Source organism: Ambystoma mexicanum, chromosome 2p (genome assembly GCF_040938575.1).
Source record: "Ambystoma mexicanum isolate Mex_15411 chromosome 2p, UKY_AmexF1_1, whole genome shotgun sequence".
Classification (NCBI taxonomy): domain Eukaryota; kingdom Metazoa; phylum Chordata; class Amphibia; order Caudata; family Ambystomatidae; genus Ambystoma; species Ambystoma mexicanum.
In genome coordinates this window covers 1,437,656,736-1,437,672,964 of record NC_090923.1, presented here as the reverse complement: position 1 = coordinate 1,437,672,964, position 16,229 = coordinate 1,437,656,736, and the positions used below count along the sequence as shown (strand labels likewise).

At 43.9% G+C, this 16,229-nt stretch overlaps 1 protein-coding gene across 5 annotated transcripts in view; it reads right to left on the bottom strand.

Moving 5' to 3' along the window:
• Positions 1–16,229, bottom strand: part of LOC138567595 (zinc finger protein 208-like) — a 167,743-nt gene that overhangs the window by 94,839 nt on the left and 56,675 nt on the right. For all 5 annotated transcript variants that reach the window (XM_069645974.1, XM_069645977.1, XM_069645978.1 and 2 more), the window contains one exon: positions 9,157–9,279. In XM_069645974.1, the coding sequence (XP_069502075.1) occupies positions 9,157–9,250 (94 nt within the window). In that variant the 5' untranslated portion in view covers positions 9,251–9,279. The remainder of the gene's footprint in view (positions 1–9,156; positions 9,280–16,229) is intronic.

Genomic DNA, 16,229 nt, shown 5'->3' with positions numbered 1-16,229 from the left:
TTTAAGCTCTTTTATTCCACTGTATTTGTTAATGATTTGCCCGTTTGAAAATCTGTTGAAAAACAGAATAATAAAAAAGAAAGTAAAAGGACAGGCCCAATAGGCAGAACCACACTTATTTGATAAAGTCAGTTAAGGCTCTGTTCCACCCCATAGGTGCGAAGAACGATATAACCCACCCCGAAGGACTTCAGAGGAGACCTCAACAAGGCCTTTCAATTGCAAGTTCAGGGCCAGGAGATCCAGGGAAGGAGGAAGCAAAGTAGGATTCAGCCCCAATGAAAACCAAACCAGCACCGCAATTGAAGGGGACAAGCAAAACCCACCGACTGCAGACCAAGGGGAACCATCGGGGTGAGTATCTTGAATAACCCACCATCCCAGGGCCCAGAGGTCTGGATCCGGGAAGCACTGTTCGGAGAAGATAAAACAACTGAACACCAAACAGAAAGTACAACTCTTCCTTTCTAGGTGCAGTTTACAGGATCCAGTCAACCAAGGACTTGAAGTGAAAGCACAATGGATGTCCACAAATTATGTGGAACTCTCCCGTCCCTCGCACAGCCGATTTGTGTTAATAAACTACAGAAAAAGTATAGATCTGTACATTCAATTTAGAAAAAATAAAGATGTTACTGTTTTTCTGGAGTAAAACATACAGGTTTTAATAATATTTCTTCATATATTCAATTTAGAAACAAAAATATCTCAATACACATCTGTCATTCCACCTTTACAAACTTATGTATGGTGCATTTCAAATCAATAGATACATAGACATTTTTTTAATCATCAAACTTAGAAAAGAAACCATATCAAATGCTTGGATAATTTCATATTTAGTCATTGAAAGAAATTGTTGATGTTTCTCTTATCCTAGTTCGCTCAGCGCGTTTCGGGAGTGTAATCCCTTCATTAGGAGCTCTCAAACTTGTTATAAATCTTAATACTTGATAGAATCTAAAAGAAATTATACAGAAAATAGAAATGAGTATGCGGGTTGGCTCTAATTCATTGATTTACTGTCCATTTAATATCAATCTGTCATATTTTAGACAAATAAATCACCTGGATGATATGCTTTAAAATCGATCTCCGTTGTGTTCATACGATTCAAAGATTAATATCCTCAACTTGAAATATCCGTAATATTATTCCCAATAATCACTCTGGAGCGATGTATAGGCTGTGGGGGTTAAAAAAATATATACATATGTATACCAATTTATGTGGAGGATACATCTACTCAACAAGAGTTCTAAAACGTAATAAACACTCAGGCAGTATATATGAAAAAAGGGGGGGAGAATAAGCGCAAAGGTTGCGTCAAATTTTCGAAGAGCAAAAGCTCATCAGCTGTAGGAAGCCCTGTAGGGTACAAAAAGCCTTGTTCTGATCACTTCTTCCGTGCTTAAGATTCTAATGAGGAAGGGAAATAATTATAACTATATAGGGTGGTATTTCATCAACTGACTCAGTAGTGCAGAGTGACATATAAAGCGCCATCCTCTTACCTACAATGCCCTTAGTTATCGGAATATGTTAATCTTGATCTCCCTCGTATTTTAGGAGTAGCGCATCCGCTCGTGTAGTTATTAAGTGCCGACTTGGTCTGCAATTGAAATTATAATGCCCCATTAGTCTAGAATATATTGTGCCAAGTCCTGATGCTCTATGGTCATATTTTAAGTTCACTTAGCTAAGCGTAGAGCCTAAAGCGAATCGTACAACTCGTGTTTGTGCTGTAGAATTGAAAAAATAAGAACCAATATGGCTGCTTTATATTTACTGACGTCATCACGCAATCGCGTGATGATGTCATAGGTTTACAAAATGGTCAGTGATGTAAAGACCAATTATTACGGATACCAGAGTTAAAAAATGTGTATCCCTTCATGTTCTCAGTTACATTCCTCCTCTCATGATAGAAAGCCAAAGGTTATATTTATTATGTATACACAATTGTATATAGTCTGTAAAGGCCTCACTAATAGAGGTCCTAATTACTACTGATGTTCATTTACGGGTAACGAGTACTAGACCATTAGTTAAGTAGTACCATATCTTCAATATGAACCTTGTAATCTGACATAAATCCACTATCTCTCTAATGTGTGTTGATTAGTCTGGTGTGGGTGATCCTAACTCATCCAGGTGATTTATTTAGATATGCTCACAATCAAGTTTCCAACATGTTGTAGGTGCAATTACATTTCTTGGCACTCATTATTCATCATTTTAATATTGTAGTAATATTCCTCTAAGCCCACCAACACTCACTTATTCAGTTTTAACTCTTCACCAACATCCCATGATGTATCCCTTTGTCTAAAGTACTGTTTATTGTTGCCTGGGGTTTTGGTCTCCATATCCCATGAATGGTTACTTAAAAGTGCCCTATAGTTTGGGCTTTCTCTTGTCCCATACTCCTAGAGGTTCATCCTATGTGGGATGTGTATCTTAGGGGCGGTCCAACGTTGTCCATGTTGGGTTAGTGGAGATTTTTCAAATGTTTATAAGAAACAGATGAGACTGAACTCCTCGTTTATCCCATCAGGGGTCATACTGTTCAATGTTTCAATCGAGAAGATTTCTCTTTGGTCCATTCTTCTTGCATGGTTCCCACCTCTGTGTGCTCTTTTCACTACCTCCAGAATGACCACTTTCAACTGTGCCACTGTGTGTCGTTTCTCATTAAAATGCCTAGCTACCGGGGATTTGGCATTATGTGTTCTTATGTTGCTCTTATGCTCATTCCATCTGTCTTTGCCTTTTCTTAAGGTTTGGCCTATGTAGTAGATGCCGCATGGGCAGCTAAGTCCATAGATGATGGATTTTGAATCGCAGGTGGCGTAGTCTTTAAGTTTAATTTTGTCTCCCTTCTTTGGATGTCTGACATACCCTGCTTTCATAATATTTTTGCAGTTACAGGAGTTTAAACACGGTTAAGTGCCCGTTTTCTTTGTACTCAAAAGTATGTTGGGTATCCTTAGGTGGTCTTTCCACTTTTACCAGTTGATTACCAGTTTAATACGGGTTCTTTTCTAAGTTTGATGATAAAAAAATGTCTATGTATCTATTGATTTAAAATGCACCATACATAAGTGTGGAATGACCGGTGTGTATTGAGATATTTTGTTTCTAAATTGAATATATGAAGAAATATTATTCAAACCTGTACGTTTTACACCAGAAAAACAGTAAAATCTTTATTTTTTCTAAATTGAATGTACAGATCTATACTTTTTCTGTAGTTAACACAAATCAGGTGTGCGAGGGACGGGAGAGTTCCACATAATTTGTGGACATCCATTGTGCTTTCAGTTTGAACACCACCTAGTGTCAGGGCTGGTTTTTCTCCCTTGCACCCTTCTAATTTTGCTTAAATTAACTAACCCCCCAACTAATTCAGGAGTACACCCTGCATCCTAGAATACGACCAAGGACTTGAACCCAGGCCCAACAAGAACTCAGGACCAACGAGTACCCAGGTGACGCAAAAAAAGATTGCTGTGTGACCCACCAGCCCTGAGCAAAAGCAACAACGGAGATGGCAGCCAGAAGGCGTAGGAACCAGACCAAGGAGTTGTGAGCAGCTCAGAGGGCAAAACGGGCAGCAATCCAGCAGAAAACGGTCCCATTATAAAGGCGAAGGTGGAGGCAACCTAGGATGGCCCAGATAAATAGCACAGGCAAGGTAGTGGTGTCCAACCACGCTTCTGGACGAGAACAACTTCCTTCCTCAAGGCGCACGGCCAAGGCAGTAATTGGAGGAATCAGCAGGAAAACGGTCCAAGGAGATCTCAGCCCATATGGTCAAGAGGACGTTGGGGGGAGAGCGTAACCCAGGAAGGACATCCAGCAGCGAAGAGTAGAAAACTGAGCTAACGGAAAGGACACAGTACCCAGTCAGTATGGCCAGACCTGGTCCTAAAATTGGAGCAGCAGGAGCGTTGCACCAAAATTCTCCGGCAGTTAGATTAACCTGCAGAAATCCCAGTAGAAACGAGCAGGGATGAGCAGACTTGGCAAAATTCCCAGATTGTGACTGCACGTTTTGTGATTATCATTAGCTTTTACCAAGATAAAGAACATTTTTTGACCAGCTGTGATTACTTGAGTGTGGGGCATTTACACATCCTTCAATTATCTCGCAGTGGTAAACACATGTCGGCAATCTGTCAAAAAAATAGCAGCAATACCCGAGAGTGATTATTTAACCTGGAAATGAAATACAATTGTAAGAATAATACTTACAAATGCACATGTTCCGTCTCAGCGCGAAACCAATGGGGTTTTGTTTACATTGATAATAAAAGGCACTGATCTGGCTTGCTTGTGGGCCAAAAGGAGGAATGTAATGCATTGTAGTTCTGAAAACAAGCTTGGCGATTGTGCAGTGAACTAAAGGGATTGGGCAGCTGCTCAGCTAGATGTACTGATGAAACAGACAAATGGGCGACTTTAATGTGGAGTATACCACTAGTTGCATTATCGCGACTGTAGGATTAGCTTCCTCTTGAACATGGCTCGTTATCTGGAAGCGAATGATCACACAGTTTATAACAACAGAGTTAAAAATGTAAAGGGTGGAAGAGACTGGGTGCGTTAAGAGATTGAAAGCCATGTGCAAGTTCGACACATGATATAGTGGGAAGTATTTGCATATGTTGCATAATTATGGAAGATGGAAGCGTTAATATAGTGGTGTTTGTGAGAAAACTCTGGGTTGTCTTTTTGTTGTTTATCAGAAAAACAATAGATCTTTTGTACACACAAAAATAAACAAATAGGGACCACATAGATTACGGTAACTTTGATGAACCTTAAGTGAAAAATGTGACTGTGCACCAAATGACAAGCTAACGGGTAAACAGGAAAGTATTTACAATACAGTGCTAAGCATCAAAGATTCGGTAACCACAGCTATGGGTAATCAGACATGAACAGGAGTTAATACAATAAAATATACCGTGATCAATAAAAGAAGACCGCCAAGGAGACATGGCAAGTCTATGTTTTGGGTGGGAGGGAGAATGTGGGATTTTTTCGTTTAACTCGATCCAAAAGATTATATTTTTGCCCTCCAATTGGGGCACTTGGTAGACTCATGCCAGGTCTTTGCATGCAGTGGTGCTGGCCCATACCAATGAAGGAAATTATAGTTTGGTTGGTTTTGAAGAAGCGAGTTCTGCTTCTTCTAAAATCTGTGTTGCATTCAGCCAATCCTACTTAGAACACGTGAAAGTAACCAAAACCAAATAATATCTTAAAGTTCCATTGGTTAAGCACAGATAAAATGTGAGAACTATGCCCCGAAGTCTGTGATCCTACCACTATATTGTCATCTTTCAGCAGAAATATGCAGCAAGGAGCTGGGTCAGCTAGCTTTCCACCGGTGTCTAACGTTCAGTTTCAGTTTCTTAATCCGGCATCTTCAATTACTGCCACAAAAATCTGGAATTTACAGCCCTGCCCAATCAGTGTCTCTAGAAACTACCGTGCTGGCGATTCAGAAGGAAATGAAAAATATTCCTGGCTAAGGAAGATTGAGGCTAGCATGTTACGTTCTGTTAAGCGAGGCCTGTTATTCTCTCACTTTACACTGAAATTTGAAAAAAGATTTGAATTCCAATTTCAGTTAATTGTGGTTCTCATAAATGTATAGATTTGTGTAAAAATCTTACTTACTTTGGTAGAAGTGGGTAACCTCTGGCTCTCCAGATTTTTTGGAAAACAACTCGCATCAACTACAGTCACTATAGCCAATGGAAAGCAAGGAACCATGAAGCAAAGGCCAAACGATCTTTAGTGCCACAGGTTGCCCACCCTTGTACTATGGAATTATTTATTTATTGAGCATTTATAATGCGCCTATACACAATGTGTTTCAAACAAGACAAGGAGGGAGGGACAGGCATGACAAAACAGCTGTCCTACTAGGTCTAGTGACATTCGGATTGTGCAAGTGCAGTACACAGAAGTGCAGGGGAGAGGGGAGGGGGTAAGTGCCAAAGGGTTAAGGGAGTGCCAGGGGAGGCCATGTGGACAGAGCCCAGGGAGAAAAGAGTGCAGGGCAGAAGGTCCACATGCTAAGTGAGAGGAATGTGGCTGGAGGGGATCATGGGGGGCAGGTTAGTGCAGGGGGGTGCGAGAGTCCAGAAGGGCAAGCGCTGGTGGGGGTCAGAGGAGACCAAGTGCAGGGTAGACTGGTCAGGGAGGGCCAGGTGCCATGTAAGAATCAGAAGGAAGCAGGCAGCCAGTCAAGAGGCAGAGGGGGAGCAATTAGCAGGGGAGGAGAAGAGGGGAGTAGGAATAGTAAAAAAAGAGGGTCTCGAGAAGTTTCCGGACCTTAAGGAGGTCTGGCTTAATACGGAGAGGGGCAGGAAGGCAATTCCATAGCGAGGCACCTGCGGAGGAGAGAGATGTACCCCACACTCTCTGCTTGGAGAAGCATCTGACATGCAGAGAGTTGGAGCTAGAAGACCGAAAGGCTCTAGCAGGGAGGTATTTGGGGAGAGAGAAATGGATGTAGCGGGGTCCCAGGCCCCAGAAAGCCTTGTGTATGATGCAGAGGGTTTTGAACTTGATCCTAGCAGCAACCGGGAACCAGTGGAGAGATTTTAGGCGTGAAGAAATGCAGTCCCTGGGCTTGTGCCAAGGATAAGTCTTGCATTCCTATTCTGGATTAGTTGAAAAGGGCCAAGGGAGGAGTTAGGCATGATGAGGAAGAGGATGTTGCAGTAGTCCAGCCTGGAGAGGACCAGAGCTCTGGAGACATTGAGTTTCTGGGGGAAGGTGAGGAAAGGGAGAATGCCTCTGATGAGGTACAGCTGAAAGTGGGCCTTATTGGCAAGGTCCGCAATGTGAGGAGAGAGAGGAGTCGAACATGACATCAAGCTTTTGGCCTCACAGGGTGAGGGTAGGGTACCCATGGAAGGGGGCCAGAGCATAGGAGGGAAGGAAGGAGCTGGGGTCCCGATGAGAAGGATCTCAGTCTTACTGGCATTAAGGCAGTGATCGTTGACAGCACACCGTGCCTGAATAGCAGAAAGACAGTCAGGAATGAGAGAAGAGGAGGAGGCAGAGGGGGGAAGCTTGAAGGAGAGTTGTGTGTCATCCGCATAACACTGGAAGTTAGGTGAGAATGCAGAGATCAAATGGGCTAGGGGGGCAAGGTAGATGTTGCAAAGCCAAGACGAGAGAATAGAGCCCTTTGGGACACCATAGTTGGAGAGTGAGATTGAGGAGAGAAAAGGGCTGAGTTGAATCTCGGAAGGACGTTCAGAGAGAAAAGAGGTCGGCCAATCCAGAGCCAGGTCCGTGATGCCAAGGGTATCACAGAGCTGATTTATAAGGGTGGCCTGATTGACCGTAACAAAGGCAGAGGAAAGGTCAAGAAGGATGAGAACAGAAAGATAGTTGGAATCGAGATTAGAGAGCAAGTCTTCAGGGGTGTTCAAGAGTAATGTTTCCATACCTCTGGCAGCTCTGAAGCCAGACTGGTGGTCATTGAGAAAACCAACTTTGTGTGGTGGATGAGATGGCCAGCTTCTCCAAGAGTTTGCCCAGGAAGGGGGTAATGGAGATAGGGTGGTAGTTAGCTGGTCCGGAAGGGTCGGCAGAAGGTTTTTTGAGGCGAAGGTGCACAGGGGAGTGCTTGATTAGTAACGGGAAGGATCCAGTGGGAAAGGCGTGACTGCAGAAATCAGCCGAGGCTGGAGCAAGGGAGACAATGTTGTCCTTGATAGTTCTGGAGGAGAGGGGAGCAGCTGTTTAGATGAGACTTTCATAGAGCGGACGTGTCATCAGGTGTTATGGGAGAGAAGGTGGGAAGGAGAGAGGGGGGGGCAAGGGAGGCCTGAGAGCGGGTGAGGGAGAAGGGTGTGGTGTAGAGGAGAGTGAGGACAGGATGTCCTGAGATTTAGAAATAACTGCAGCCAGAGAAGTGCAGGGGGCTGGGGATGGCAGAGGACAAGTGGACACTGCTGTAGGATTGGCCAGTTCCTTGAAAAATTTGAAATGTTCACCCGTGTAGTTAGTGGCCGCAGAGATGCAGGCTTGGATATAGGCCCTCTTCTTCGAGCAGATGGAAAGTCAGTATTGCCTTTGGAGCAGGCGGCAGGCCAGTTTGTCAGAGGATGTGCTCGAAGCCTGCCACTTCCGCTCAGCTGCGTTACAGAAAGGCCACGTCGGAGTCATAGTGCTTGGAGGCAGGCTTCATGTGGATAATCATAAAGGGGCAAGGATGTCCAAAGTGTTGAAGATGGAGAGTTGAAGGTTAGTAAGGGCTGTGTCAGAGTGAGAGTCAGTGGCAGGAGTAGGTGGGGGAGTGAAAGTGGCGGCAAAGGGAGCAACTGACACTTGCTTCATAGGTCAAATGACAGAGGAGGCTAGCAGTGCGGGCAAGGGCTTACACGGGGACCCAGGAGGTCCAGGTGAGAGGATAGGAGAGCATGATCAGACCAGGAGAGAGTATTAATGAGAGGGTTGGAGATGGGGATGTCTGCAGAGATAAGAGCATCCAAGGTGTGTCAGGCTGAGTATGTCGGACCGGAAGGAAGAATGGAGAGGGAAAGAGTCACAGAGGTTGCGGAAGGATCCAGAGGCCGCATCAGGGGAGTTGAGGTGAATATGGAAGTCTCTGAGGAGAAGAAGCTTGGAGGTGGAGGCCAGGACAGAAGAGGGGAGGTCAGCCCATTTTGAGAGGAAGAAGGAGACCTGGTCAGGGGATTGGTTGAGAAAAAACGTATGATGTCCCTGTTTTCGCTAGATACAGGCTAGAGACTTGGGGTTCCAGGAGGGTGAGGATTACAGTTCTCAGACCGATATGGACTAGTCTCTCACTGGTCCGGTCTGTGTTTCTTGAAAGACTGACTTGAATTGAGTGTTCGTTATTGATTATGTATGTACTTATGCTGGTATTCAATAATATACATAACCCAATGTTATCTTGATTGTTTTCCACAGGTGCTGAAAATTGTGGAACTTGTGAATGTTATCTTTAGATGTAAAAAGTGTAGCAAAAGTCTGCACTATATTAAATTCTGGTAATCAAATAAATACAAAAAAGATAAATTAACCCACTGCCTTCTGTTAGCCCTCACTCTGTTAAGAGCCCTAAATGTACGTTCTTGTCTCATTCTGGCCACTCACCAGTGTTGGAGTTCAGACGATCTCGAACCCCTTGTCCATCGGTGGCTCGGAGATCATCCTCTGAACTACATTCATCTTCACTGTCCGTCTTCATTAGGTTCTCAGGATTGGTACTTGAAGATTCTGAAGAATATAACATTTTTGTCAGACTTCTGGATTTCACAGAGCATCCTAGAAGTGCCCAAAGATCACCTAACAAACAGCAATGTTAAAAAACCATTTTAATATAGACAGATTCCAAATCCCCCAGCAGCTTTCAAAAGTCATTTCACTTGTGGATGTTCAAATATAACAAAGAGCCATGCTTTCAGTCTCCCTCTTCTCTCATTCACTAAGACACACATCTAACAATCTTGTACACATGTGAGCGATGCTGGTCATCTACAATGGCAGAGGGATCAGCGGCTGAGGGTGGAGTCAAAATAGGAGCACAAGTGCCAGCCTTGCAACTCAGGGCACTGTTTCTCTCTTTTTTCCGTTTCCAATGAAAACATTTGAAAGGCATTTGAAAGGCACTGGGGACCACGTAAAATATCAAATGCCATATTCAAACTGTGCATTACAAACATAACCCCCAAATATCGCATTGAAACTGTGCAGCATAATTAGCCACGTGATCCTTCAACAATTCCTATTTATGATAGCCTCAAAAAGACATTGGTTAAGGAATGTATTGAAAAACCCACAAAAACCTTTACAAATCTCTTTATGGGACCACAGTTTCACAGTTCGTAAACTACATATGCACATTCCTAAATTGCAAATTTTAGTTAAAAATCAAACTTAATCTTCTATTAAATTATGAATCCAATAATAAATCATCAATTTAATCAAATACAATGACCAATATAATTATCTTCAATCACTCTGGTTATATTATTATAGGCTGTCGTTCATTAAAGATTAGCCACATACACAACATGTTACAAGAAAAAAAATACAATGTTCTATCCAACTACCAATCTAAAACTTAAGATGGTCCTTTTTAATATCTTCAGTGCCTGAAAAGCAAACAGCAACGGAGCTGGGACCATCCTTCCTAGGCCACCCCCAATATGTAAATCATTAAGAAGCCAAGCCTATTTCGATGATTGCACTTTTGGTAATGCAAGCCAGCTCTCGTTCACAAAAACCTTAAAAATGTCCAAATGAGACAACACTCAGGCACCTAGGCAAACAGTGTTTAAGCAAATAATTTCTGTGAGGCTGGTTTGCATTTTTCTAGCTTGGAAGTGCATTCCGCTAGGGTTAAGACCACTATATATATATATTTTTTTTTTAATGATATTTCCTAAATGCATTGAATTTAGCAAGTGATATTTTATGTTGTGTTCTTTTATAAACAATCCTCATCTCCACAACTTTTGGAGGGGAGGGGGGGGGGGGGTATTTGTGGGTTCCCCAAAGAATGCTACACTCATTTTCTTAACGCCAAGATAGGATAAAACAAAGGACAATCACCTCCTAAAGATGGATCACTGATCCAAAACATAGTTAATTTAGAAATTCTGAGAATTCACTGGGAAACCCGCTCTTTTCAGAACTGCCCAGACAAAAGAATCCCAATTACCCTTAGAGAATGCTTTCAAAGCAACTAAACATATTAAACCAAATGATTGTTTATATGCATTAGCCCAGCGCATTCATATGATAACCCCATTAATATGTTCTATATTAGATTGGTGTGCAAGAAACACTGCATTTGCTCTACCACAAGATCTGACATGCATGAGCTCTATTCTCTTCCATGTTGATCAAAGACATTGAGTGTTACAAGTGAAATGGGGCTTGTTTCTGGGTTAGTGATTTTGCCCAATTACAAATTGGATGACCATAGAGTTTTTATAAAAATCAATCCTAGAGAGACATAGGTCCCAAATCCCTAGATTAATATGTTTTGGCATACTTCTTGTGGACCCTGCCTTGACCCTTCCATTCGCAGTAGTCCTTAACCTTGGCATCCTGATACACTGGCCTTACGAAGGAAGCCCAGGTTTCAGCAGTGATTAGGTCTTGCTTTCACCATCTGGGATGGCTAAAACACTGAGTTTCCGTCAAATGGTCACTGCTATGGGCGCCTTTGTTTCATCCAGACTAGAGTTCAGACTAGCATCTGACTTGGTGTCCTTATGTCATTGTTGATCTACCTTCAAAACGTCCAGAATTCAGGGGGGGGGATGAGGGGGGGTAGAATGCTGCTTAAGATTTGCATTTTTAAAGTAAATTTGTACACTCTCTCCAGGCCTACCCACATTTGCTCCCAAACTCTCTGGACAGCTGAACCTTAAATGAATATGCCTGTGTACATGGTTGTCCACTTTGAAAAAAAACACCACTTTTACTGAGTCACTAAAGTATTATTTTACTGCCCGATACGAATCCCTGTTAGTGGTTCATAAACTCTCAAAAAGGAGAAATCAGAGGTATGTGTCTTTCCCGGTATTGCGAAAAGAAAGTGGTACAACCTGCCAACATCATTAAGAAACAAATACCACAATCTGCACTTCAGCCGACCATTGAAAAGTTTGCTTTTGCCGGTTGCCTGCACATACTCCTTTGCCTCAGGATCCTTCCCCTCCCCTCTGAAGCACTCCCTTGTGCATCCTCTTCTCAAGAAACCCACAGCTGATCCTTCTTGTCCGGCTAACTATCGCCCAATTTCCATTACTCCCTTTCTGGGCAAACTCCTGGAAAAGTTGGCCATCTCTCAGCTTAACCAATTGTTGGGTGACTCCATGACCACCAGTCTGGCTTCAGAACCGCCAGAAGCACGGAAACTGCTCTCCTCAACATCAGTGAAGATCTGCTCTCCAACCTTGACTCTAACATTCCCTCTGTCCTCATCCTTCTCGATCTCTCTTCTGCCTTTGACACGGTCAACCATACCATCCTGCTCAACCATCTCTGTGATAAGCTGGGTATCACTGATCAGGCTCTGGCCTGGCTGACCTCTTTCCTCTCTGATCGGGCCTCCCAGGTCTAACTTGGGTCCTTCCTATCATCTATCTTCCTCTCTACCTGTGGTGTTCCCCAGGGGTCTAACCTCTCGCCCTGGCTTTTCAACCAATACCTGCCAACTCTTGCCCACTGCATTGCCATTTTCAGCTCAAATTTCCAGTGCTACGCTGACGACACAACTCATTTTCAGGCTGCCCACGACCACCTCCTCTCCCTCTCTCATCTCTGATTGCCTAACTGCCATTCATGATTGGTGTGCCGCCAATGATCTTTGTCTGAATGCCAGCAAGACGGAGATCCTCCTCATCGGCACACCTTTCCCCACACTCTCTGGCCAGCCTCCCTTGGCCCTCCTCCTACCCCCACCTGCGAGGCTAAGAACCTCAGGGTCATCTTGTTATACTGAAAATGCAAATGCATAGTCCGAACAATATGAATAGTATGTTGGCCAGACGCAAAATCGCATCATGTGACAAACATTACAAAACGTGAAACCTGAATGCGACCATTGGGAGTCCAGTTTGTAAATGCCCGCCATTTTGTTTTTTGTTGTAACGCTTTGCAAATATATTCTATGCTTCAAATCCACACACGGTGCGAGGCCACAGCTTGAACTCTGAAATGCTAACGTAGACAGGAATGTAGAGCCGTACAGAAATACATTGTTTTCCTCTCATAAAGGCCTTGAAGCTATGCAAGAGCCGCTCCTAATCAGTAGCCCAGGTGCAGGTTTGTCTTGCAAGCGCTGTTGTAAAAGACAGTTAAATGTGAATTATATGCAACCAACGGTGCTCCTTCACGGAGGATGGTATTTTCTCTGCCTTAGAACTGTCTGACCCTTAGCTCATGAGCTGCAGCAAACAGATAACGTTGCTTGGAATGTCTCCCTGCTAACAAACATTACAAAACGTGAAACCTGAATGCGACCATTGGGAGTCCAGTTTGTAAATGCCCGCCATTTTGTTTTTTGTTGTAACGCTTTGCAAATATATTCTATGCTTCAAATCCACACACGGTGCGAGGCCACAGCTTGAACTCTGAAATGCTAACGTAGACAGGAATGTAGAGCCGTACAGAAATACATTGTTTTCCTCTCATAAAGGCCTTGAAGCTGTGCAAGAGCCGCTCCTAATCAGTAGCCCAGGTGCAGGTTTGTCTTGCAAGCGCTGTTGTAAAAGACAGTTAAATGTGAATTATATGCAACCAACGGTGCTCCTTCACGGAGGATGGTATTTTCTCTGCCTTAGAACTGTCTGACCCTTAGCTCATGAGCTGCAGCAAACAGATAACGTTGCTTGGAATGTCTCCCTGCTAAGAACATGATATCCTCCCCTGCGCCAGTGCCCCGTGTTCCCCATAACAGAAAACTGTCACTGCAGCCTCTGCTAGAATACTAATGTTTAGACTGAATGAAGACTTGTCATAACTGTCAATTACTGAACCCTAGCTTGTTCCTCATGTATAAGGGCGGGCCGAATGATATTGTAAAGGATGATGTATTATATATATATAACTGCTTTAGCGCTGCTCGCTCTCTCTCATCTCACGGTGTCTGGGAACACACGCCGTGAGGCGTTGAGACCCGGTCGGCCGACTGAGACAGTTTGACTAATAAACCAGACCCGTTTGGAATTCGAACCTCACGACTGGCTTGTCATTTAGTATATGGTTATTGTGCCTGTATTCCATATATGGACTAACAATCTTTGACTCCACGCTTTCCTTCTCCGCCCACATCTCTGATGTCTCTAAAAAAATCTAAGTTCCTACTGCACCTCCTGAGAGGTACTCTGCCTTTCCTCTCCTTCCCCCAAAAGCTCATGGTCTCCCAAGCACTGGTTCTCGCTAGGTTGGACTAGTGGGACAGCCTCTTTCTAAATGTACCTGCTCTACTCTCCGCCCTCTGCAAATAATCCAGAACAGGACTGTGAGACTTGTCCTTAGCCTAAAGCCCTGGGATCGTATCTCTCCAGCTCTGAAATCTCTCAATTGGCTCCCAGTGGATGCAAGGATTAAATTCAAAACCCTCTGCATTGTCCACAAGGCTTTCTGGGGCCTGGGTCCAAAATACCTTTTGCTATCCCTCCGCAAATACCTCTCCTATCGAGCTCTTCGCTCCTCTACCTCTAACTCCCTCAGGGTCAGTTGTTTTTCGAAGGAAGGAAGGTGGATGAGTTGCGGTGTGTGTGTGAAATCAAAGTTGGAAAAGGCAAGGGGTGGAGGAAAAGTGGGTTGATCTGTATTTTTGAAGCACGTGCAGCTTAGCAGTAGGTCCAAGTGAAGCATTAGGGACGCGTGCAACACTATGGAGGAAGAAACCCCAATAAAAACACATGCATAGGGTCCTGCCACTGTATTGTGACAGACTAAATGAGTACCATAAACAATGGATAGCAGAAACAAATGAAGAGGGGGGGGGGGGGGTGCCCTGCTCCTGGCCAGAGCAGGGCTCCCATAACAAACACATGCTAGAAAAAATGTCCACTTTTTTAGCAGAAAAATATAAAGGCAGGAAATTCCAAAAAAGAAAAGAGAGTCTAGATCTCTGGCAATTATTTGAGGATACGGAAGATCAGGAAGGTGAAAAAGAGATCCAATGTAAAGGGATATACCCAATAACGCCTAAACCTGCAGTAGGGTATACAAACCCGGTCTATAAGCCTCCAGTAGCAGAGAGAGTGTCAACAACATGATTAGCAACTAAGGGGGAGGGAGGACTCAAGAGCTTTTGCACCTCCATATAACCAATCCACAAGCGCTAACATGCCCATAGCATCAGTGTACCCAGAGGGTCCACAAGTAGATCTAGACAACGAGTTAAGAGTGTTGCGGGAAAGATTAGTCAGGTTACAAGTACCTGAAGAAGCATCACAAGAAATAAGGGTACTGATACAGAAAATAGGGGATTGGAAGTCAGGAGATGTTTTGTTTAGATTCCACCCTGGGGCAATAAGAAATGTTTGTGTTGAAAAAGATGATGGGGAGACCGTATGGACGGTCCTGGGACAACAAGTAGAACAAGCAAGGGAAAAGGAAGATCAAGTGATAGAAATAATGAAGAGGCAGGGCAAGAAGATGATCAAGGAGAAGAGGCGGCATGAAACCGGTCTCCGCCACAGGAGGCAGTGAGGAGGGATAGACTAAGAAATAGACCAGATTTAATGGTGGTAGTACAAGATCAGAAACATAACAAAATAGATACCTCTTATACATAAAGCAGTAGGGATAATGCAGTATGTGCTATGGCCTCAAATGGAGATTACACTCTCCCCCAGCTTACAGCCGGCGCCAGTAAATGGATTTATGCTTTTGAAAAACAAAAAGCAGGGGTACCTTTAGCACTAGGAGACCTTAAGAGTTTACTGGTCGCCATAGTTGGGGACCAGGCTGGGTACCCTGGGGTAAGTCTTGCAGATAATGAACATGATGGGGCAGCTTTTAATGAGGTATGGGCAAGGATATGGGATGCCCTATGAAGGATGTTCCCAGATACCCCTGACTTACATTCTTTAATGTAGTGCACAATGGGTGATGAGGACTCAGTTAGGTTTATTCTTAAGTTAAAGGAAATGTGGACAGTTGAGACAGGAGGGCAATGGGACCATTCGGTACCATTTTTATATTTTATTGTAAAGAGGGGCCTACCAAAAGAGGTCCAGAAAGCACTATGTAAAATTGTGGGATTTAAGCCAAAGGGTGGGCAGAGATACAAAGTATAATAGTCCACCATTGTATGGGAATTAAGGAGTGGGAGACAGCCCAGAAGCAGAAAACGGATAAGGCAAAACTAGTGGGAACAAAAACTAAATAAGGTTGTCGTCCAAGCACCAGTGACGGCACCGGTTTGGGGGGGGAAAGGGCAGGAGACACTCAACAAATTGTGAACACCACTATTGCGGCACTATGGGGTGAAGGAGGACAGGGACAATGGGGTGGTGAGGGGCACAGTACCCCAACCTACAGTGGCGGGGAAGAGGAGGATTTTGAGGAGCAAGAGCAGGAGGCTTTGGGGGGATAGGGCCCTGGGGAGGAGGATTGGGAACATTACAGTGCTGGTATTGCGGGAGATGGTGGCATTTCGCAAAAGAGAATGCAGGAACAGGACTGGGATGGGA